Source organism: Lepidothrix coronata, unplaced genomic scaffold, assembly GCF_001604755.1.
Source record: "Lepidothrix coronata isolate B3197 unplaced genomic scaffold, Lepidothrix_coronata-1.0 Scaffold66, whole genome shotgun sequence".
Classification (NCBI taxonomy): Eukaryota; Metazoa; Chordata; class Aves; order Passeriformes; family Pipridae; genus Lepidothrix; species Lepidothrix coronata.
Window position 1 is genome coordinate 976160 of NW_016690246.1, and position 25997 is coordinate 1002156.

At 35.7% G+C, this 25997-nt stretch overlaps 1 protein-coding gene across 18 annotated transcripts in view; it reads right to left on the minus strand.

Annotated features, from left to right (window-relative positions):
• The window catches only part of CADPS2 (calcium dependent secretion activator 2), a 297812-nt gene that overhangs the window by 17775 nt on the left and 254040 nt on the right, over nucleotides 1–25997 (minus strand). For 10 of the 18 annotated variants that reach the window (XM_017818206.1, XM_017818200.1, XM_017818205.1 and 7 more), the window contains 7 exons: nucleotides 23676–23831; nucleotides 21771–21918; nucleotides 20780–20794; nucleotides 18207–18281; nucleotides 14833–14916; nucleotides 14686–14718; nucleotides 5042–5149 (listed from right to left, as the gene is read on the minus strand). In XM_017818206.1, the coding sequence (XP_017673695.1) occupies nucleotides 5042–5149; nucleotides 14686–14718; nucleotides 14833–14916; nucleotides 18207–18281; nucleotides 20780–20794; nucleotides 21771–21918; nucleotides 23676–23831 (619 nt within the window). The remainder of the gene's footprint in view (nucleotides 1–5041; nucleotides 5150–14685; nucleotides 14719–14832; nucleotides 14917–18206; nucleotides 18282–20779; nucleotides 20795–21770; nucleotides 21919–23675; nucleotides 23832–25997) is intronic. The other 8 variants (XM_017818201.1, XM_017818203.1, XM_017818196.1 and 5 more) reach the window with 1 other exon arrangement.

Genomic DNA, 25997 nt, shown 5'->3' on the forward strand with positions numbered 1-25997 from the left:
ATGGAAAAGGAAAATAATGGTTTTGATATGGGAAAACCACTAGCACTTAATTAACATTCCAGACAAAATACAAGCAGTTTTACAACAGAAAAAGAATATTGAATTACATCTGAACTTTTGAAATACAAAAGCCAAAACCAGCTATGTAAAATCTGGAGTGCTTAATTATTTATATTGCTCATAAAGACATTCAGTCCTTCTGCACTCCAAAGAAAGTCGTATGAGTTCCCTGCCATTTACGTCTCTTACAGTGCTTGTTGAATTGTTACCATCCATGAGGCCAAAGCCCCCAGGACATTCTCCTGCATGAGCAGTCCCTGTGAAGTCAACAGGAATAGTCTGTCACACCACACTAGTTTAGCACCAGGAAGAGATAGGCGATCAGGAACAATACCTGCTCACAGGTAGCATCTTGTACAAGATAACTAAGGGACCTGCTTGCTAATGCTGACCTTTCCAGGATGTACCCTCTGAATATTTTATGTGTTTATGGTACACCTGGGAGAAGGTTTCCGAGAAATTAAAGCCTAAAAAATTGGAAAACCTTTCAGTTATATCAATGACTAAACACTGATGCATTAAAGCTGTTCTTTTAAGCCATTCTTTATTTCTCAGAGCAGCAATCAGTTATTGCATAAAGGTTCCATTGCATTTATAGTCTTAATAAAACTGGAATCATACATCTGTTAACACTATAAGTTTTCCACAACAGGCACAACACAAATATAAACTATAAGATAATGCTCCTAATGGCAAATACACCAAGAAGGAATTTGAAGCAAAAATGTCTGAAATTATTTTTTCCTGTGTTCCAACAAGAATATTCATACTTCACGTGCAATTCACAGGTACAAGAAAGTGAGAATCTAACCAAGTGGCACTTAGGAACTGCACATCATTACAGAAAGTAAGTATTGCATCAATGTTTTAAACAGAGCTTTATGCAAAATGAAAAAGTGCTTTTCCAAGTGGTTTGTTAACAAAATCCAATTTAATTTTAAAGGAAATAGTTTTTAATTTAGAAGTCTAATGTAAATTTGCTCAGGAGTTCAAGATTTATTGGTCTAATTTTAAAAAATCTAGTAGAAACATCAATCTAAGTTTAGTCAGTGAGGATAACCCAGCATGTTTATGGACACAGCACCACATTTATTAAGGTTAATGGTAAAACTCCAATTAATTTTGAGAGGGTACAACCAGACCCCACGGGAATTTCATAGTTGGATATTTTTTGAATCTGTTAATTTTGTGATCAGATACACAAAAGCAGTGTTCTTTGATAGGCTGTACAGATGCTCTTACATCATCCATCAAAGAGATTATCTTTATAGATAAAAGAGGCCTTAATAATATTTAGTTAATATTTTCCATTTATTCTAGGTTTGTGTAATTCTATTCTAAATACTTAATTTTGCCATTCACCAGCTTCTACTTTTACAGCCTGTTCTGAAAATAAGTATTTTTCAAACTGTTAAAAAAAAAAAGATTAAATACAATTTTGTTTCTAAAGCATTAACCCAGAGCTACTGCAGAGCATCCTCATGTGCAACACATTACAAAACATTAGTGCTCTTTAAGAAATGTGATCCTAAAAACAAAGAAACACCTCCCCTCCACCCCCCTCAACTAGAAACTGTTACTGCATGAAGAGTAGGAAATAAATGACCTGAGCCTCTGTAACAGGAGGAATTTGACAGGAAAAATTCCCAGCTCATTTTAGGAAGAAGACCATGCTCCAGACTGCAAATGAAGACAAAAATTCCTAAGTGTCTCTGACAAACTGACCAAGTGAAAAATCTTTGTGACTTCAAAGCTGTTGACTAGTTACGAGAACAAGAAGATGTTCATCTGGGAGAGACCAGTGCTACCAGGAGCAGCCAGACATATTGCTCTGCCTGCTGTCTATAGCTCTTCTGGAGGAGGTAATAATAAAATGCACACAGAAGTTGAGTTTGTCAGAGGAAAGAAAGGAAAAAAAACCCACCACCTTGCTTCCACTGCATGATCAGCAGGTGTACTGAAGCACAGGATTTAAATGGTTTAAAAATGGTGTATAAAAAACTATCAGCCCAGTCTTCTTTCAAAGTCTGCTGGAGATTTGAACCTCTCTCATACGTAAGGATTCATATCACAAACTTAAATTCCATTCTCCTGATTTTTGTATTTTGTATAGCATGGCAGTGCTTTTCTAGGCTTATCAAGCACCACCATAAAACACCATGTATTTTTTGTCTTCTCCCTAGTTTGAGGCTTCTCAGGTAGATAAACAACTTTACGACTCCAAACCTTAACATATTGTGACCCACTGGCAGACATTTGTACTTGTATCAATACTATTCTTATATTTAAATGATCTTTGTTATGTACATAACTTTGTATGATGTTTGCTTGGTCACTGTAATAGCTGTTAGCATATAGCAGCCCTAATCAAATCAATGAAATCTGTGCATAAATAGTTTGCAATTATACATTTTTTTGAGTTTAAAATAGTATCCAAGGCCTGATCTCATCTGTATTTATAACTAACACCTCTAGCGCATAAAACAGTCAGGTTTTTGTTTTTCTGGATGAGGTGTTTCCCTGGACGAAGCACAGGAACATGCACTTGTGCTCTTACACTTGGCTGATGATTACTTAGCTGATAATAATACAAGGTGTTTTAAGGGGAAAGTAACTGTAGCCAGTCGAATGGCTTGAGGTATATTTACATAAAAATGTGAATATATCTTATTATTTCTATTGAAATATAACTAGATGGATTTGAATTTATAAGTAGTAGGTTTTGTTATATCACTAATTTAAAAAAACCCTATTAAAAATCATGGACAAAATCTTGCTCAGTTATAATGTCCTAAATCTGAATTAATCTCAGGAAAGGTGAATTACAGAGTCTACAGAGATGACTATTTTAAATTTCTGCATGCTATGAACTTCCATATTTGTTAATGCTTTTATCTGCATCTGTCCAATCAGTTATATCTCCCAGCGTGATGTTATACAGAAATGTAATACCACCCTATGTTAAGAAAAATAAAGATAAAAATAGATTTTTGATACACAAAATACATATCATACATCCTTTTTTTTTTCTTACAGATACAAGCATTGGCCATGACAGCACACAAAGCATACTTCTGAGTAAAAGGGGGTCAGAAATGGGTTTGCAATCTCAAAGGCAAGTGCTACGTCAGAACTTGGATCCATACAGATGTTTTCTTGTGCTGAAAAGCTTAATTGCTGAAATGAAATTTGGAAGAGGTCCTTAACCCATGCTAATCCAGCTGTACTGAAGCACTGTCTCTGGGTTAGTACTAACCCAAAATCATGCCAGGAACTGTGCTGATGACTTATTGGTGTGGATGATCCCTTGCTAGTTCTCAGGCCTGTGCCTGGTCCCTGGCCAGTGCACTGCTGTGGACATAGCCTGATACCTGGTCCCATCCCACTACCTCAAAAAAGTCAATGTCGTCTCTCCAGTGAGAGTTAGACTTGGCCTTAGTCAGATAATTTTATTAACATTCAGAAAATGACAACATAAGCAGAAATAACCCCAAAGAAAAACAAAAAAATAGAAACTTGAAAATGAAACATATGCTTGCAGATTCAGTGCAAAAGCAAACTGAAGCAGAAGTTGCTAATACGGTTTTAGTACTTTGTGAAGGTGCCAGCTGGATGGATGATAATTTTTCTACCCCTGCAGGGCATCAAAGCTTTTATAAAATCATTCTTTTCACACATATTAGCACTTAGCTTATTAAAACAGATGATACTTTTTTTTTTTTTTTTGTAAAGCTGCATGGGAGTGTCTGGAAATATAAAATCTGAGAGATAAGTCTTATTTTGACCACCCAGTCTAACAAACAACAAACACTGACATGACATACCATGGCTGAGAGTCTATGTTATGGGACCTTCTGTGACTGCCACAACTGTAGTGTCACAGTAAAGGCTGTGAATTGCTGTTATGAAAACATTTGCTGTAACTTGCATAATTAAATGAAACTGCCAGCAAAGCTTTCTAAAATACTTAGGAGATGACACAAATAAATACATTTCAAAGTCTGTGTTATGTTCCAGAATTAGTTTTGTAATAAATTCCATTTCACAGTGCCAGAGATGACTTCTTTCCCTGTTCAAATTCCTACCTGATTGTAAGTGGCTGAGATAATTGTTGCATAAATTTATCCAACTTTATAGTAAAATAAATTTTATTTTACAAAGATTTTACATGTGAAGTGCTTTAAATTTATACAGAAGATACAGTTTCCACTGCCTATAGCTACTTCTTCAGACAACTCAGAAAGGGACATAGTAAACATAAATTAGTGGTCAGAACTTGACTGAACTGAAATGTGATCATTTCTAACAAAAAGATGAGGGATTAAGGCAAAGGAATGAGTGGAGGGAGGCTGCAGAAGTTACTATCAACCTGAGGAAATTACTATGTGCTCCTTGAGAATGATGATTACTCTGAACTTGCAGAAGTCAAATTAGAATTTTGAAAACGAGTTTGACAATTCAATAAATGTTTGAACAACTTTAAGAAATTAGAAGTCTTAAACTAAAAATCCATAAAACAAAATGCTAAAAGTCATACCACAAAAGTACCAGTCAAACCCATAGAGGTACCTGGCATAACTGGCCTCTTCCTGTATACAAGCAGAAAGTGATATGTGCAAGTTCTTAATTTAGCGAAATTAGATCTGCAACAGAATTCACAACCCACACCAATCCGATTCTCTTAATTAACAAATTCAAAATCAAAAGGTGGAATATAATTGGACTACTCACAGTGGAAAAATGACTATTTCAAATAATAATCTTCTAACAATTTTACTTCTGCCTCCTAGCATTTAAAAGTTTCATGCAGAAAATATTTAAAGAAAGGCCACCCATGACAGCTGAAGCTTGTAAATAAAAAGCAAGAGAAAAAATTATCAACAGGGGAGAATATCTAAACTTGTTGGATATTATCAAAGTGCAGCTTATCCCTTATGATATAGCAGTGATACCAGCAAACTTTGAAAGGGGAGTTACTCACATCAAATAACTTCTCTATGTACATTTCCTCATTGACCTTTTCTCGAAGTATATCTTGGTTTTGTCGAACAAACATAATGTAGGTGTCTGCTAGATCCATCCCTGGTTTCTGTGGAGACATAAAGTGAAGGGAGAAAGTAGTGGGAAGGGGAAGATAGACCCCTCAACAACTGAGACTTACAAGAAGTTATACTTAAACATAATGAAAACTGAGATATTTTATAATGTTCACACATGTATAGACTATATTTACAAAATCTGCTGTGAATTCTGGGTTAGTTAACAAGTTCAGGAGGGTTCACAATTAATAAAGTTCTCCGTGCTTTAACTTATGGATGCTTTGAGTCATAACTCTACATTGCCATATGCAATGGCATGAAGTCTTGGCTCTCTGGTAACATCAATGGCAAACTTGGACATTTTGCCCTTTTTTGTTAGTGAGGCTTTCATAGCTACTCCACCTGAGTATGGAGGTCCAAATCCTGCTATCACCTTCAGAAAATGGTTAAAAGAGAAAGGAGTCAGTTCCTTTTTCATTGTCTCAGATTTCTTGCAATTTGCTTCCAAAGTACAGCTGAAGTTTGTTTCTGAGGTTGGCTTCAACTAACTGTAATTTAAACTAAGTTCAAGCACTTCTGACAGCAATGGCATGAAAAAGGTTGACTATTTTTGGAAACTGCTGCACTGGCACAATCAGCTCAGAGGATGGCTAAGGAAGGAGCAAGGACTGAAATGTTTCCCTTCTCATACCACTGTATGTTCTGTATGAACAGCAGACTAGGCATAATTTTCATACCACAATCCCAAACATGAGACAGGCCAGGATATGTTGTGTGCATGTGATACTACCTCTGGACAGTCACAACAATGGCTGAAACTGCTCTCTCCTGCCCAGCTGTGACTTCTGGATCTCTGAAGCCACAAAAAGTTGTTCCACACTAACACTCCTAACAGCCTGCAACATCCCCTTTACTGGCAGCATAAGCAGTGATGGTAAGGAGTTCACCTTTTTCTAACAGAAACCAAGATTGCACATAGGCACTTTGGAAGGTCTTCTGCAAATGCCTTCTATGTGAGTAAGTTTGTAAAAGTATCACTTGCTCCCAAATAATAGCTTATAAAGTTCTGGGCATGCAAAAGAAAGCTAAGTTTTATAATACTTCATAGTTAGCCTTAGCACAAAGCTATTTATAAAGGATCTGGATTTTGTGAAGCTTACTCTGTACAGAATAATTAACAGTTCTAGGGAAGGAGGATAAAAGCAGTTATACCCAGTCCCTGAATTCCAAGGCATAAGTAATTTCTATTTCTCAGAAACTTTTATTGTCTGAAAACAGCATATGAACAACCCCATAAAAACAGAGCATATTTTAAAGACATTTATGCATAACATGCTTATACAGTTAAAATATTTATATATAATTTTATACTAGGTCTTCCTTTCTACTCTGCAAGTGATAACTTCTCATTTTTCCCATTCCTTATTATCTTGTGTGCAATATTTTACAATGTATATGAACAGGTCTGAGCACAAGAGGGAAGGAAAGGTGCAACATGCCCATACTAAAACTGGCCCAAAAACTGTTGTCATCCTATTACAGTAATAAGATGACAGCATTGTCTCCTCAAAACTGCAGCGAGTGAAACCTCCTGGATCATGAACTTTAGCTCTATTTTTCCTAAATCTACTACAGACATATATCGAAATATGTTCCAAAATGAGAAGATTTTCGTTTTCATTTATACATGTACATATATGGCAGTTTCATTTTTTAAGAGTAACAGTTAAATGTGGAATGATGACCAGGTTTAACACTTGTAGCATCTCTCAAACTCACAGTGAAAAGCTGAAATGTTTCCTGCACATTTGGATTGGTCATTCCAGGGGCAGTGAAAGCTCGTTGCAAAAACTTATCCCATACATATATGCTTACATGAAACTCTTAAAAGGAAAGCAGGACCATTTATATTTGTATCTGCATCACACATCTCAATCCTAAGCATAGAAATAAAAATGTAAGATTTCAATAGATAAAACGGTTTTCTGTTAGAAAACCTGGTTGACAAAAATCAATAGAGTTCCTTCATAAAAATGTGCCTTCATTAAAACGTGACAGAAATGTTTTTATATTAAGACAAATCACAAAGTAAAGCAGAATTAAAACAGAAGACTCCCTACTTTACCTCAGTATACTCATTTGAGATAGTACAAAAGAATACAGTCAGTTGAAACCTTACGTATTTTCTAAAACCTGATAGGCAATTCACAGGAATTGGACTAGTTTTAACTCAGAGGAGTAATAGAAAAATAGTTTGAAATCTCCAGAGGTCGGCGAAGGAGATAATCTAACAAATGAAGGGCTGATGGTAGTTCTTGGAGATATATATTCAAATGTATTAATGAATCTTTACCTGGATGCTAAAACCTAGTGGTTCTCCAATTCATGCATTTTTTTCCTGACTAAGTTCAATAAAAAATGTTCTTGCAGATAGCCAAAACTAAATAACAACATTTCCCATCAGCATTAACTCTCCCCTTATCTTTGAGATGTTTACCTAGTCTTGAAGCTATGACATATGGGAATTTCACACCTAGTGAATATATTTTCATGTGGCTTGTGGCACAGGAGTGTAATCATTAAAAGAATACACACAAGTAAGAGTAACTGCAACAGCTGGTGACATTTACCAATTAGAATTACAGTTCTTTAAAACACTTCATCCTTCTTTAAAGTGTGCAGGATAATTACCTTTGAAATTGCTGTGGAAAAAAATTAATTTTCCTTTTAAACACTGTCTGTCTACAGTAGAAATAAGTCTGGGTAAGGTAGATTATCAATACTCCAAAGTATGACTCTGTTTTAAAACCTCACCAAAATCATTGCAGGTTAACCATCTTTGCTCATGGTGGGCAAAGCACACATTAAACATTGAATGAACCAACAGTATATCAAATACTTCATTATTGCATGCATATCACATGCATTCAATTTATTTGTTTTCTCCAAACGTGTGGAAGAAGAAAAGAAAGCTATTATATGCATCAAAACAGCTTTATTGCTGTGTACATAATGTTTTAACTTTTTTTAATAGGAATTTTATATTAGTTGGAAAAATCTGATTACATGATCCTCTACTGCTCTGTATTGGATTATTAAACATCAGAAAAAAACCCAAGTTAATGTAGAGTTAAACAAACAAACAACAATTAAGAAATTTCATGTACCTTAAAAGACAAACAAATGGAAACTGAGATATATTTTAGATAATTGTCACAGGGGGCATTTCATTACTAATATTGGAAACACTGAAGTATTCTAGTCTCCACATCTATATTCAATATAAAAAAAAAATTCTTATCTGAATCTTTGGCAGAATATCTGCTGAAGTTAATGAGAATTATTTGCACATCTTTGACAGAAGAATTTAACCTGGTATATTTATCCAGATAAGTATAAAAAAAGATATTTTGTCTGAAAATTTCCCCAAGAAAAAAGGTGGTTTTTTATGATAGATAGAAAGTTATTGTAAGTTTGTTTTGTTCAGAATAGCAGACAAGATGTTTTGCTTATCTGAAAATGAAAGAGAACCAGACAAAGAGATGAATAGAGAAACTGGAAACACAAAGAGATCAAATAAAATACCAGGAAATTAAGAGTTGTAAATAGGGTTACTCTGTCGCTGGTTACACAAGTAACTGAATACACTGGTGAGTGAATGAGTTTAAACAAGGGTGTAGGCTTCAGCACATTCTTTTTTAGGGTTAATCACTAGTTAACCTGGCAAGATGAACATGCTGTTTAGGAAAAAAATTTAAAAATCCTTGTTAATTATATACTGCAAGTGCTCTTACTTCCTGCTGCTGCACCTAATCCCACAGGTGCGGGTTGTCTCTTTTACTATTCACTGGTAGGTAGGTCCTGATTGACAGGCACTTTTTCATAGCAACAAATTCAGATAAAGAAGAAACAGCTTAACTTTCTCCCTTTTAACAGGAAAACACTATATAATGTCTATTTAACAAGGAGGCAAATGTTAAAATACATTATTTCAGTTTCCAAGATGTTGTAGAAACTGTTTTATCATTGACACACACGGCTCCCACTTCAAAACTAGCCTGAAGCACCTAGTGAAATGTAATGCTGCATTGCCTTGGTTTACAGGCATTCAAATATTTGCTGCTGAAAGGTTTGCTACAGGCTTAATGCTGCCACTAATATTAGGCATTTTCCTACAGGAAAGGTACACCTCAGTTTCTGCACAGCATTTTGCAATGCAACAGTTTGGTATAAACCTCAAAAAAAATCATGTACATTTGTAATACTTCAGTTATGTTTATTCTCACTTTGGCATTTGTCACAGAACATTTCTTAGTATCAGGTGTTAAACAAACTTGTATTACCAAAAAAAAACCCCAACTAGTTTTACCAAGTTGCTATCCTGCCAAAGCATTAATGTTTCCAGGATGAGAGCAGATGTTAGAGAGTAACTATACGATAACAAACGTCATCCCATTTTGTGTTTGCTCTCCACCTCTTTTCCCTTCCCTGCATCCTGGAGGGAGTCATTTTAACTACAGAGTGGATGTAACAATGAAATGAAAAGAAGTGATGAGCTGGAGGGGGCTATTGTGAGGAACACAGGAGTTCCCTATTCAGTGTCCACCACTAAATGAAGAGCATGTTGGAAAATTTCACTGCCTGAAATTTCTTTTCTAAATACTGCAAGGCTCATCAGTTGGGCTTTGGAATAACAGAATTAAAATATCATTAAAATATTTTTGGAATAAAACTACTTGTACCCACGGCAAGATCATCACCCCCTTCATTTCTTACAAAACAAAATACTTAAGCCAGGCAAGAAGGTGCATCACTCTATTATAGAAATAATGTTTTAATCTCACATGGTTATGAAAAAAAAATTTTGCTTAAATGAAAGAATACAATGCATTTTCTCTCTCTCTAAAACATTTTCTTGTAGAAGAAAAAGCAACCTTGGCAAAGAGGAAATGTGTGTATTTTGAAAACTGTCATGTAGAACTTATACTGGGATTCTGCAAGCATTTACAAAAAAAGCAAACACCTCTTCATATATATATAGTTTCATTGCATTCACAGGGCAACATAGGCATGCAAGTGTCTGCACCAGGATTTTGATTCTGTTGTGCAAAAGGTCTTCAAAATGCTACAGTTCCTACGACAAAATTGGGTATTTAAATATGCTTCCCCCCCCAAAAAAGTGATATTTTACTATGCTATTTTAGCTTTCCTACTGATTAGCAGTCATCCTTCTGATCACCATTTAGGAGGTATCTCAAAAATACTGCTGACTTGAAAGAGATGCTGCAGGGCTTTCCCTCCAATTCTACAATACCCTGTTTTTACAGATCTGAAAACAGAAGGGCCATTCCCAGGTCTTGGTATACACAGGAGAAGGAGGAAGAGGGCAGAAGAAGACCTGAGCATGAGGTTAATGACTGTTATATGCTCTTCATTTTTAAACAGAATTCTTCAAGAAAATCTGCTCAAAAATGCCTGGCACAGTATGGCCACACATAGACAAATGCTCATTTCCCACAAAATGCCATTTCCTTCTTAAAACCAGCTAAATGAGGCCATGGAGTACAAGTGTGATATTTGGAAATGGAGGTAGCTGGAAGGTCCCCATGTATATCTGCCTGGTAGGAGGCAGAGTTCCTTCTTTGGCCTCTACAGGACCCCGTAAGTCAAATGCTGGCACATGTGTGAGGCCCCTTTTCATACCTTTGATCCCCACATAAAGGCAAGAGCGGAGCGAGAGGGCTGGCATTGTGCGAGCTATGCACTGCTGTCAGCCCTGGGTCCTTCAAATGGCCTCTCTGCCACTTGGTATGACAGGTGGCCCACATGAAGTAAGGGAGGATTAGGTTCCTTCTGTGCCCTCTAAGTGACTGGCATAGATTACTGGCTCCTACAAAAGGATTTAAACATACCTCTCCAAACAAAAAGCATGTAACTGGATGCTCAGTTTGTATGAGTAATTGCTCTGGTTGTATTGTAAATGAGGCAAATGTGTGTAAAAATGACCAGCTAGAGACATAATTATTTGAGTGCAAAACTTATTTACATTATGAGAAATTGAACACAATGAAATGATCTATATGATTAAGAAATAATATCATTTGAGATAACAACATACACTTTCCCCCTCTAATTCTACTGCATTTTTTCCCTGTTCTCATTAATTAATTGTCTTTGTGAACAGAATATTTTTTAAAAAAGAAAAATATCGGGTTGTCTGATATCTTACGGATTGCTTGGACTTTCAAAGAAACTATCAAAGAGTCATAGCAAATTTTGATGAGTTGTTTAAAAAAAAGTTTCCCAAATCAGCTTCTGCATTACCAAACACCCAAAACATAGCATTAACAAGAGAGAAAATGTCATCCTTCATGCACTACTTATATTTGTAACACTTGTGTTATTTTCCTCCAAACACTTGGTTTCTTTCACATGCACAGCAGACACAATTTATTCCATGTCAGAGCCTGGCATACTGTGACAATTACCAATAAAAAGAGCATAACAGAAACTAGATTTTTCCAGTATTATTTTTACGAAATCACAAGACACCATTGTTGTTACTTTTCTTAGTCTGGGCAATTTTGCACTGTTGCTAGTATTTCTGTTGATATTTCAATTTCCAAAACATATGCAGTGCCCATATAGCCCCATATAAATGGCTGGGGAAAGCAATGAGAGCTCCTTGGGACTGCATATGTCCCACTTCATAAAGAGCATTCTGAAAAAAGGAGGCTTATGTTGTGTGTTTTCTTAAACAGTTAGAAAAAAATACCCCAAAACACCTTTTTTCCTTTTGCATGGAATTATTCATAATTCCCTGGCAAGATTAATGAATGGAAGGGTAGACAGCAACATTTTCACAAACATATCTGCCAAATGAACCACAAGTCTGTGTCTATCTTTCCCATCCTGGCCTTGAGCATTTGAGAGATGCCTTCTAGGGAGCGTGCAATTTCATGCCCAACTATTTGATGTCTAAACCTCCTCTCAATAGAATTTGCCTTTTCCTCAAAATGACCAAGTATCATCCAAGAATGTCTTCCTTCTTTTTGCATTCTTTAGTGTTTCTATTTTTATTTACCTTTTAACTTTTTAATCTCCTTTACCTCTTATCCCTCTTCTCTAAAACATTCTGTTCAGTACTACTTTAATTTTCTTCTAAGATCTCTTTGGTCTAGTTAGTTTCTACTTATTTCACTATAAACCGGCATACTTTTCCCTCTTTGCCAAATCCTAGTAATCAAAGATAAAAAACTCTGTTGCACTCACACTCTCAGAAAACCCCCAAAGGCCCGCCCCTGCCCCTGCCTCCTTCTCCCCTAGATGTACCAAGTGGTCGAAGGTGACCAAGTAAGATCTTTGAATGGAGAGAGGTGGGGCACAGGGGCAGAATTTCATTGTCTAACACAGTGCAGTTCTGCACATATTTGCAACTACATCAAAAGAAAGGGCCTACTGTGGTCACTTTTAAGTCAATTCCATATATGCAGCTATATGGTAAGGAGGGACAAGAAGAGATTTAATACTGTATCAGATCAAAATAAAATCACATGAGGCATTTAATTAGCTCCAGTGCAGACTTGCTAGGTTACTATCACACTGCCAAGAGCTCAGCATAGATTCCTCCCTCTGTGCTGTCCCTCACTCTACTTCTCAATTCAGCTGCGAGCCCAGGTGATGACCTTGTGACATGATGACTTAGAGCCTCCTTTTGCAGCTGGAATTTTCTACTTCGACACCTGGTGATTTTAGGCGCTATTCAGACTGGACACTCGCTGTGATGGCTTTTCTTGGCCTCAACTACATCTTCACAACAAGGAGAAGAATGTGAGGAAGCAAAATCAAACCACAGTCTATAAAACTCCTTCAACCCAGGTAAAAAGTCCTCTAGAATTTGGAAAATGTTTATCTGGTCAGATCCACACCCTCACAGAAGTACAGTTTACACTTCTGGTTTACAACTGTGGAACTATAGTCCAGCTTGTATCTTGGGCTGTGGGAAAGGTGTGTGGGATAGCTGGAAGGCAAAGACACTGTAACAATACAAGGATCCTGTCAGCCTGTCTACAGTCTGATCATTTCTTCAAGTCAAGCGCCACCATTCAGTGAATGTGAAAAGGGTAACGGAGCCCCAGCAACCATCTCCCCGCTCTGCCAACCTCTCCTTCTGAAGCAGTGAGTGCATCCCTGTGTGATCTGATTTGCAATATTCCCCTGAGCTTGTGGCAAAGGTATTTTTCAGTCTCATCTTTACTGTGAACTTCAATGTCAATGTATGCAGGCCAATGGTAAAAGACTTTGATGTCTCCTCATGGATATTCTATGTAATTTGGAGAGTTTTCCATGTTAGCTGAAAGAAGTCTATGAATTTCTTGTTTGTTCAGTAATTTTTTCTTAGGTTTTTGAGTCTTAAGTGCCTCACCAAGGACCTTTTGGGGCAGCTCTGCAGCACAATATACTAACAAGAGGTATACTAAATTAACTGGATTTGATATGAGGTCATTCCTTTGAATGCTAGACTGAGCCTACTTTTGTCTTTTTTATAAAACACAAGAGCATTTATAAAGCTAAAAAACCCCATGCAACCACATAAGAAAAAAATTATTTGAAAACATCATCTGAAAACAACAGAAATATTACAATTTATCTTATGAATAAAGCAAACATAAAGAAAGCAAAATAACAAATTCCCCAAACAGATATTTCTCCTTTCATTTAGCACACACGGATTAAAAAAACAAATTCATTTCAGCTTGCAAGCATTGTATTTTTCAGCATAGAACTGCTAAAAGTTTTTCTGGCCACCACACAGCCTAGCATGTCTGGCACTCTTCTACATTGTAATTTAATTTTTTGTAAGATCATTAATGTAAAAATTTTAGTCTTGTTTTTTTTTTGCTATGCTTGGAAAATAAGATTTTTTTAGAATTGCATTAAAAAAAGATGAGAGCACAGACTTCTGAGAGAACAAAGGATAACAACAGTGACAATGACAATATTTGATAACTTTTTCTTTGCTTATTTAAAGAAAAGATATTCTACTATCATACTCTATAAAAATATTTTAATAACTGAATTTTGCTTCTATGTATGAAAGGGCTCCAGCAGTTACCCTTTTTATTTTTTATTTAAACCACACAACCATTGCATAAGCACTGGTAAATCAAATGGGGATTTAGCAAGGAAGAGGTTAAATAAGCAAAGTTGAGTCCTGAAGTAACAAATCAAGAAATAATGGATATTCAAGTATGATGCTTTTACTTGTTGCTTATACTGCAATTTATCCAAATGATGGAAAGAAGCCTCCAAAAGACTGTCTAAGTTACAATCCTCACTCTTCCACAACTGAAAAAGTGCATTGAGAATAACCTTTCCAAGCTTTGCTTTGAGAGTTACTCGTTGCTCGAGGGAAATGAAATGCCCTCTCAGGGTTGTAGTGACTGTTTAAATACTCTGTGTAAAGCTATAATGAATCTCTGTAGGAAAGCAAAATGTCAACAATAAAAAATGTGAGCTAACCCCCCCCTACTTTTTGAATTATTATGAACACTAGAACAAATAAATTAAAAAATGTTCTACTTACAGGAACATCAACATATTTTGCAGCTGCTTTCACCTTTAGAAAATTAAGCATAAAAGACACAGTAAGTACTTATTACTACAGATTGTACACAATTTCATAATTATGCACAGAAAGAAGAACAGAAACACTGTGAATCCAAACACTTACAGTGAATGAAACTAATGATGAGAAGAAAGTGCCTTCATCATATCTTGACAATTTAGACAGCACGCCTTCTAATACTGAAACAACCTGGAGGAAAAGCACAGAGAGAAATCCAAATGCACAGTATAAAAATTAAGTATTTGGAATGAGAATGTGATTTTTTCATCCTCATATTTTTATTCTTCAGCAGGGCAATGAAAACTGTAAATTTGATCACTTTCTCCATTTCACAAAGCTTTGAAATCAAGGAGAACCTTCATTATGCAGCTTCACCTACTGATCAAGCTGCTGAACCACTGCAGAAATAGAAACTCAACCCAAATTTTCTGCTGAGGTGGGCCTGATTCCAGTGCAACATTGCTGCCTCTAGAACGTGGGGTTAAATACAGCAGTGTGTGTACCCAGTACGTACTTTGGGTAGAAATTATATGTTATTTTCTAGGACCATAGTTTCTAAGATCACAGCTTCAAAGACAATAAAGCACGATTGCTAAAGGTGGTGATCTTGATATCATGTTTCCCTTACCTTTGCAAGTGAATAGAAACCCAGCTCTGATTTCACCCAGCAGTGTAATAGCACTAGAGTTTTCTGTCAACAGCATATGCTGTTGAGCTGCTACTCCACGGCCAAGAAGGCGGCAAGAAAATGTATACTCAAAGTCTCTGGTACGGTGTGGTTTCTCTCCCCTCTATTGTCACCTGGGATTCTCTGAGTAGTGTGATTCCTCAGTAAGAGGTGTTTTTGCCAAAATTTATTGCTGACCAAAAAAAAAAAATCTAACTAGTTGCATGGATTATAGCTTTGATGGTTAAACTCCACCAAATCAGCATACAAATTCCCTTTGCATGTCCCTGTGTGATGTTATGTTGCTCAAGTAATTCATGGTATATAACATAAAATTCTGTCAGCTGTTGTATTCATGCACATTTCTTTTACACATATAAATTGCTTTTCAGTTTATATAAAGATTGTTTTAAAAATTGTCCCTTGCTCCCAACACAGTCATTCCCACAACCATGAGTATCATTTTATGAGTGTGAGGATAGAACAAAATTCCATCTGGCATGCTGTTAATGGGCACTGTAACAGTGTCACAACAGTGTCACTTCCAGAGGAACTGAGATCATCACTTTACAATAAGCCCTGCTCTTAACAGTTCAAGGAGCAGGAGCAAGTGCAAACCTACATTTGTCATTTATCAATCCAACTTGTCATATTTACAGTGATTAATTAAGACACCAGTACATAGGTGCCAATCAAAGAACAAATCTACATCATGAGAGAGAGTGGCAGTTGTTTCTGCACCCCCTTTATTACAAAACAGCTTTCTGTTTTGCTATTGCATTCTTGTGAGAAGCTGCTGTTCATACTTTAACTCATTTTATCTGACTGCCAAGGATTCTTGGGTTCTTTCCGCGGAAAAGTGTTCAACCTTGTTGCGCAAAGATCTGCTATGGAAAAAGCTGATCTCACAAACCACATGGTGTCCTCAGCGCTAACATACAGTTCCAATACAAGTGGGACACAAAACAAGAGAAAGCAAAACATTGCAGTATCAAGGATCAAGCTTGTTTTTCGAGATCTCAGTGCATGGACTTGTGAAGCTCTAAAAGCATTTCTGTGCATACCTCATATTCTCTGAATTGGTTACCCCGAGACACACTGTGCTTTGTTTCACTGTTTTTTAACAGTGATTTTTTTAATGCTTTAGATTGGTAAGCCTTGTACAAAAAAATGTCCAGTATAGTCCTTACCAAGTAAGGCAGCATTGAAATGAAAGTTCTATATTAATTTTCATATATGACTTGCAGCTAAAAACAATGAGACACTAATTGAGACACTAATTCCACTGGAACACAAAGGAAATAATACGGAGGTAAAGGCTGAAAAATAGTGAAAATATATTAGATGCAAAAAACGAACACATGCACATTGATGTGTATTCTTTCTGGGCAAAGCCAAGAGCATCCCACTGTACCTTCAGAAGCTTTCTGCCTTGAAACAGAAGCAATCAGGATGTCATTGGCATTTCACATCTCCAGTGAGGAGACACTGGTTAAACTTCTAATGATCAGCCAATGACATGGAATATATGCTTCCTGTTCTGCGATTTTAACCTCTGGTAATACTATATGTGATACCAATAATGCAAATCCCTCTGTGTTGACAGCAGTTGTCTCTAGAATTTCTTGTACACACATCCAGGAGGAATATGATTATTTTCTTCCTTCTTTTATAATCTCAGATATTTAAAAAGATAAAAATTAAAAGGTTTAAGCCTTTAATAGCATGATTTGCTCTGATTAAATTCCCCTTTTTTCTTCTCCCTCTTCAATAACACTAAAACTATAAATTGGAAGGTTAGTCCGCAGCAATGACAGGCAGCATGTAAAACTTGAAACTCTCTAGTTGAATTGTTTGTAGTTACTTTTACATCAAAATTTCACTTATCAGTAAGTGGACACATTTTGCTCAAACTTCTACAATGATTCTACAAAGCCTTCCTTTTCAACTGATGGGTGTCAGTCTGAAAGCAGATTCCTGCTCCTCCCATCCCCTGCCAGCGAGCAGTGACAAGTGAAAATGAAGGCATGATGAAAATAGGACCAGAGTCTTATTTTTTGTCACTAACTCAAATTGTAAATGTATGGCTTATTTGTCCTACTTTGAAAATCATAGTTCTGGGTAGTTTGCAATGCATAGATAACAAAACTTCTTATAAAATCTTTCTTTTCTGTCTCTTCAACCTATTAGGGATTTTCTTTTATATCAAGCACTTAAGACTTTTACTGGAGAAGAGGTGCTACAGAAACACAAGACATTGTTTAGGTTTTCTTCAAAAGCCCTATATCATTTCAAAATATTTTTTCTTATTAAATATAAAAAAAATCAATTTAAAGAAACAACAATTTATAAAATATTTTAAATTAAATGGTTTGTGGAACAAAATCTTATTAAAAAGTTAAACTGGAACTCTGGATGTTGTCCATCTCCAAATACAAAATTAAAATACTAAGTGATAGGAAGAAAGTTTTCATGTAAAAAATTAAACAAAAAATAACACATGGTCTTACTTAAGATAATATCAACATAATTAATTCCTACCAGTTCTACTAGCTGCTAGGAGTTCCTGTCTATAACAGAAATACAACATACAAACTTATCTGAATAGCAGGTTGCACAGAAATTGTTTATCTAATGCGTTACAAAATTTAATTTTGTAAATTCAGTATCATTTGCACGACTGTTATTTAAAAATCCTACTGCTGTTCCCCAAAATCTCACTGTGTATTGAAAAACTGTGTGATATTTAAAGACATCTCCAAAGTTCAACAATTTTCTTCTTTATTATAAATTAAAACGTAAATAATTTTACCTTTGAAACAAGAAGTGAACTAATTTCTTTAACAGTTTCTTCAATCAAGTCATCTATTTTTGAGTGGTACTGTTGCTGTATTTCAAAAGATAAAGAAGCATTAGCATGTATATAAACACACACTTTTGTCATAAGTCAGAAATGTGCAAAGCTGATAACCTTGCCAGATCAGATTTACTTAAAATTATAATTTTGAACATCAGAAGAACAAACCCTTGAAAATGATCCACCCAATCAACATTTTCTTACATTCTGTGTTGAAAATTTTCCCATGTACACTGTTGAGTTAAGCAGCTAATGGGGTTATTATTTAGATGAATTGAGTTCTTATACTTATTCAGCCAAAGGAATGTGAAGGATACTTTTTGTCTTCTCCTATATAATTAAGGTGGCCATGTATTTTTTTCTAAAGCGTTAGTTTAGCTGGAGAAGCAAAAAGACTAGAATAAGATTTAATTAATACAGCATTTCATGTCTGACAACTCTCATTCATAAGTTATTTTAAATGTCCTCTAGAAATAAAATGAGCTCCAATTGTTCATCCTAAAAGAGCCTTTCTGTTAGCACAGTGAGCCACAGTTTATACAAATCTTACAATATGCTCAAGCAAGGGCAAAATTAAAATTTCATCAACAAAGCAGAATAGATGGTAACAAATTAATAGGCCATAGAAGGCATAATAAAACAGACTTCATTTGCTTTTTCATAAAGAAGGTGCCTTTAAGTAAATGCTTTTAAAATAAATCCGAAAGAGTTTTTAGATAATGCTACAGAGTTCCCTCCTGAAATTAACAGGAACTAGGGATCCCATTCTGTCAAGGAGGCACATCAATTTAAACAGTAATTCTTCCTTTAGAAACATTTATCTGACAGCAAAGATTGTCCCCAATAGCCACTTCACAGAAAATGTGACTTGTAAAGACTAACCCTATCTTCATAGTTCAAGGCTACTTGGAACAGCTAGCAGCATAATGCTCAGAGTAAAAGTACTGAGGTCAGTGTAAACATTAGCCTAACTTAGCAGCTGCCAGCTGAATAGTTTTTAGAGTTCTAAGTTTTTAAAGGCTGTTTTTATTCTGTCTCAGAATTGCCACACAAACCAAAACAGTAAATCTGATCTACTTAATATATTTAGGAATAATTTTCTAAATAGCACAGATACCAAACCTAGATCTGAATTAAGAGAGAAGAAAACTAGGAGTTGTGTTTGCCCACATATATGTACCTACTATAGGTACCAACAACAAATACATCAATTTTTGGTTTTAATTTTTTTTAAAGGTTAAAATAACTTGGGAAATGTGAACACAGAACTCAGACAAACATCAGCAAATATATTGGAGCAGTGAAAGAGTATATTAGAAATTCATCAATGAACTTTCTACATTTTCAGATATATTATATTCCAACCATATTAATGTCTCGACCAATATAATATTGTCTTGATCTGCTAAGGACTCAAATCACCGCAAACTGCCTATGACATCTGTTGCTTACACAGTCTTCAGGAGGCAATGCTTTCTTACTCTCTGAAAACAATAAGCAATTATTCTCCCACTGATGAATGCTGAAAATATACACATTCCTATGATCCAGGAAAAATCAGTTGTCCCTCCCAGAAACGGTCTGCAGCTTTACCTCCATAGTACATTAAATTAATGGACCTATGTATGTACGATCAGTTCCCATATTTTTTTTCTGGTATTTTTTTTTCCTTTTTTTTTTTCTCACCACAAAGCAAGTGTAATTTTGTAGAAATGGAATATAATCAGTAACTTCACTTCTGACCACAGAAAAAAAGAACAGAGTCAAGTTACTCAAAAAACACAAGCTTCCAAAATTACAACATTTGTTTAAAATAATTTTTCAATTACTTCAATCTGATTTTTTTTCACGATTTATTTTGAAAATCATGAGATCAGAAATACCTTAACCCACTCCTCCCCCATGCCAACTTATGCTAAAACAGCCACCCTCAATGAAACAAAACTTCAGATCCTCTTGGAAGATTATTTGACTCCAGAATAAAGGCTTTAAGATGGCTGAACTTTGAGCAGACCAACTGACAGTGGAGGCATCATCCAGAGCAGGCAAAAGGAGACTCTGTAAAGAATGAGGCTATGCCATCTGTCTTCTGCAGGTTGTTATAGAGGTACTGGTATTGCCTGTCCCCAAAGAAGGCTGTGCACGTGTGTGCTTGCAGTTTACTGCTTGTACACTATGTGAAAGATTAAATGGCATCATCAGCCTCATATAAAGAGTTGTTAGTTGAGGCTACTTCTGATGAGCCTCACTGAGAGGTCAAAGAGTCTAAAACTTTGTGACCTGGTAGGACAGGACACTGGGTCTGAAAAGCAGCAGAGTGAAGAATTCATCTGGAATCATCTTAGAGGATGAATAAGGAAAGAACGGAGAAGCTGATGATCAGTCTGTTGCAAGGGCAGACTGTAAGGGAATTCTGAGGGCATGGCTAAAAAATTAACATGGAAAGCAATATTACCATTTAAAATAAAAAGTAGATGTTAGTATTCAATGAAAAAATGTAAACTAAAAAACAGTGAAGAGACACTTACCCATTGACTAGTGAACTGGTTCACATCACAGGAAACCAAAAGGAAAAATAAAGACGACAGGGTATAACAGGAAAATGATGAATGTCTCATTGAATTAAGGAAAAAAAAAAAAGGACAATTACATAGAATATGCTAACTTTGAAAGATCACTCAATGAAATGAGGAGCACAGTACAGAAATGCAAAAATCAAATGACCAAATAATGTAAATGTGTGCCTAAAGCAGACATACTTTTTTTTGTTGACAAATTCTGAAATTTTTTTTTCCCTCTCTCCAAAACCAAATCAAACAAATTACACTGATGATGCATTAGCACAGAGAGAACACTTTTGGTTTTACCCTGGTGGTCTTTCCAGTCTGTATAGTATATCCTTTCATTTCATGCATTATTCCTGATGAGAATGACAACATGGGAAGGACAGTTATATATATGAAGTTTTCATATCCTTTGAAAGTACATCAGTGCTCCACTGTGGAGTATCTATAGTCCCGGCAGCAGACTACCGCCAAAATGGTCCCTGTCCTTAGAGACCAAATAAAAGAATCCCACTAAATTACCTGATTATTTCTTTCCTCTATTTTCAGGATATTCATAGGCATGAATGGTCTATGAGCCATTTAAACCTAAACTTTCCTCATTTGAAACCTACCTGCAAAGGACAATGTTTTGCTTCTATTTTACTATTGCAAAAGAAGCAGGCTCTTTCTCTGTTGCAACCCAAGAGAAATTCCTGGAGGGGCTGTGAGCCAGGAAATCCTCTGAATGTTCAAAAGACCCACAAGTCAAAGGAAATAAACTACAGAAGCGCTCTGTGTGTTCTCTGGTGGAAGATGAGGTGTTGTGTCTTGCATGACACCTGTAGGGACCAGCTGTACAGAGCTATGTGGTGCATTTCAGTTAGTTTGAAATGACTCTCCTAAGGACTGTCTGCAGTCTGAGATGTTTCAGATCAACTGAACATAGGAATTAAACAGACAAAATTCCACTTACCTCTTGCCCCCCATCCAGTATGCAGAGTTTAGCTGTCTGTTTTTTAGCATCAACTAAGACGTTAAACATTGTACACAGAGAAGAAGGGATGCGCAAGTCTGTTGATTTGTTTGTCTTTTGCAGTTTGAGTTCAAATGCAATTCTTGTTCTGTGTATTAAAATACAATTTGCAGTATGAGTATCTCTGATAATTCTGAACAACCACTGTACAAATGTGTAAATCTTACTAAGCATGTTGGCTTAACAATGTACATGCACAGGAGAACATTTTAGAATTAAAATTCGGTAAGTGCAGAACATCCACCCATTCAATAAACAATTGCATTGGTGGCAATCTGAAGGTTCTGCAGGGTTTCAGTGAATTCAGTTGAACAATAAAAGCATTACCTTCTTGCCTACTAGAAAACAATGTGTTTCCTTGTATGATGACTAAAAACAATTTTAAGCAATGAAAATACCCCATAATTTTCCAGCTTTTCTACCCTAAAATGCAGTTCATCAATCAAATGCTTGCTTCTAAGAAATATAATGAAAAAAATTCTCTTCTGGCTTTAATACAAATGAGAATTTTAGACAATAAGTTTATTATTAAGAAAATATTAGTATTTATATTAAAAATTAAGACATATCCAGAGACATGTAATACAAACTCCCTATTTTCTTCCCAGTGCAAATAAGGAATAATATCATTGAAATATATTATAGTTCAGCATACATAAATATAAAAGTAATGTTTCATTCCCACCCTTATTTTTAAATGCGGGTACCAGAAATTGACACAATATTCTTAGAAAATGGGAACAGAAGAATTCTATTTCCATTTTAAAAATTCTTAAGATCATATTAATATCACAAGAAGAGTTAGAATAGAATAGTTTCATCATTCTTTTCTGAGTTGCTACTGTGTAATCTTTATTACCTGTTGTACAGTATCTCTGACCACACTACAACATAATTAGTGTATTAAGACCAGCATAATTAGTTTATTAAGTCTAAAATATTAATGTACTTTATGTATTGGTACTAGGATTATTGTGTATTAGTAATTAAAACATTTATTGCCAACAGAATCTTCTTATTGACTATGAAATTAAACGGCAAAGGTATCAGGATTGATATCACAGACCAAAAAACAACTCATAAGGGATGTTTCTTGTAATGTCTCTGTGATAATAATTCTGTTCCCAGCTTTCGGTTGTGACCTGGAAGTGAGCCATTTTTAGCCTGGTTTGTGTATGCCATTAAAATACACACAGTCAAATCTGTATGATGCAAAGTTTTAGACAATGGCAATATGTGTTGCATTTAGATACAGCTCAAGAAAACATGACTCTGCATTTTCTGCAGTTTCCAGAAATGTAGCACTATAAAACTTAGTTTCAGTTGGATTTGTTGTTTATTGTTTATTTACTTGTTTTTTTACTGTTTTTGTTTATTGTACAAATGCAGAAATGTTGTATATTCTTTAGTTTGTAATATATTTCTTAAAGACAGTATTCTAAAATTGACAAATTAAGTAATATTATTAATGGAATATAAAGAATAATGTAGTAAGGGGGGAGGGAAATCTGCAAAAAGAAAAATTATTTCTTCTTGTAGAATTCTGAGACCTGTTAATATTTGCCACAAGTATGGAATAGAAAAAAAAATATTTGCTTTATTCACTTCCAAGGGTCTATTCACAACACATGTAGAAATTTAGAAATTCTCCTTGGTATTTCCTATATGTTGCCAAACTGCTGATTGCCAGATGCTGGGAAATACATACAAGTCGTGATCTCTTTAGAGTTGCCCTGTTTCCTGTGATAGGATTCTGGTACAGATACACCTCTGCAAGCCAGTATGGCTGTTCCTGTGCTCATTTTCAAATCTCTCCCAATTTTTAATTGATCATTTCCACTGTACCTTTTAACGCAGGCTTCTATCATGTCAGTGGCCATGAGTTTAAGTCTCTGCTCTAAATGGTGAGCAAATTCTGGTTCTGGCCAGTGAAGATCAAAAACAAACATCTGTAGAGCATCCAGTTTCCAGAAAAGATCTTCTGATGTAGCTGATCCATTGCTATAAGAAACAAAACAAAACAAAGCCCCCAAGAAAGAGAAGATAAATTTATTGATGTCTATCCCAGTTGCCACAGAATTGTCTAAGGTAATAAGATTTCCCTATCACACCACCTTTCTCCTTCATTTCCCTGTATTTTTAGCACAGTTGCTCTTACTTAAAGAAATGTAAAAATAGTAATGGAAAACTTAAAATAATTCCTATTAGGGTGAAAAAAGTAAAATTTTTCTCATCTGTTAGCTGAGAAATATGACAGGCTAGGGAGGTACATGGGAAGTTGGGGAACATGAAAAATGAAGTAGCTCAAAGTTTAGATCAAGATAGGAAAAATATAGGGTACAGGAATTATTAGTATTAAGGATCTTTTTGAAACAGTGAAGACAGCATACACATTTTCTTGCCTTCATAACTCTGGTAGATAGGTCTATCAAAGAAATGAGGATGCTAGCAGTAATATTGTAAAAGAGATACCCAGACATATAGTCCCTTGATAAATGCTCATTAATTCTAACTGAGGGAATACCATCAGACCCATGTGGAAAAAAAAGAAAACAGAAACTATTCAAAGAAATTTGTGTGCATACAAAACCAGGGCATTAATATGGTTCTATGTCACCTCAGATTGTCCATATAATTTTAAAGTTCTTCTTCCACCTTGGACAGACTGATAAATTTAAAGAGAATTGCTTGTGATAAAATACAACAAGATGGCTAATTTTAGCAGTAACTACAGTTACACTTCCACTGTCAATGCAGATAATTTACATTTTAATGATGTATTGTACTGCAATGCCTGGCTTACTCTTTAGGATTACTGCATATTATGCAGTATGGAATTCCAGGATGCTAGTGACACAAGCAACCAAACTCCACCTGACAGTCCCAATTCAGATCCAAGTAGTTTAAATACATCAGAACTGCCATTTTGTTTCTTCTGCCTCATGACAAAAGAACTGAATTATCAAAATGTTAAGTGGTCCCACCTCTCACGGAAGGAATCAGTAAGTGCTGAGTATACTCAGGACAGAGCAGGGTCTGATTCAAAAACAAATGAAAAATCAGAAAGGACCTCTAATATCTGACCACCTAATGTACCCCTCAGTAAATAGCACCACCATTGGTTCACACCAGGTTAGCTGAGGCAGTGGGCAGTGAAGTGAAGCAAAGCATAGCTCATGTTCAGGGCTCTGAAGTGGCAGCATGGATGCAGCAGGAGCACTGATTCGGTCTCACAGCATCCACCACCTTCCAGACCCACCCACCTGCCCCCTCGCCCTACTGCCTTAACACAACCATAACTTCAGAGCCACCATTGTCTTCTGCAATGTTGCCTCAGTTCCCAATGGGACTGCCAGGGCAGGTGAAGGGGACAGCCAGTAAGGGCTGGGCAGTGGGTGACAAGCTGGGAGCAGGGGCGCCCACCTAAGAGAAAGGCTGGCTCTGAGTGACCAACTCTGGCTTTGGTTTTAAATGGCACAGGTTTTGATATCTTCATGATGCACAGAATAATATACCAGAGTTTCAGACACAGTTTTTAGTTTAGGTTTTTTTGATATCATGTATTTTTTCCCACTTATTTTAAACAGTAATTGTTAATTTTACATTGTATCATGCTCCTGAAAGAAAACAGCAGAAACAGGAAAAAGGCCCATGGGACTCCTAAGGTTACAACTTGTACATGGATATTACCTGTTAAGGTTGAACCTGAACAGGGACCACTTCTATACATCACTAAGTTTAATTAAGGAATAGAAGGGAAAAAAAAATCAAAACTTCTAGCAAATTTATAATCCTGTTGGACTATTTCTTAAGTTATATGACAAGCAAATATTGAAGATGTCATTACACTTGCTGTGTAGACTGGCAGTAAATGAAGCTGTAGATGCTACGTTATGCACATTAACTGATTCAAAAGTGACTAAGCCAGTTTTTGAGATGACTGGGATAAAAGAATAAGATAAATCATACAGTGACAGAAATTGGAACAATCTCAGTATTTATATTACAGTTGATAAAAACATGTATTTTCTAGAAAACAAATCATACTTTCTCAAGAAACAGAACTAACCATTTTCATCATCAGATCATACAATTTAACTGTTTTTTATTCCTCCATACTTTTTTTCTTTTTCGCCTAATGGAATTCCAAAGGAAATTCTTTAGGAC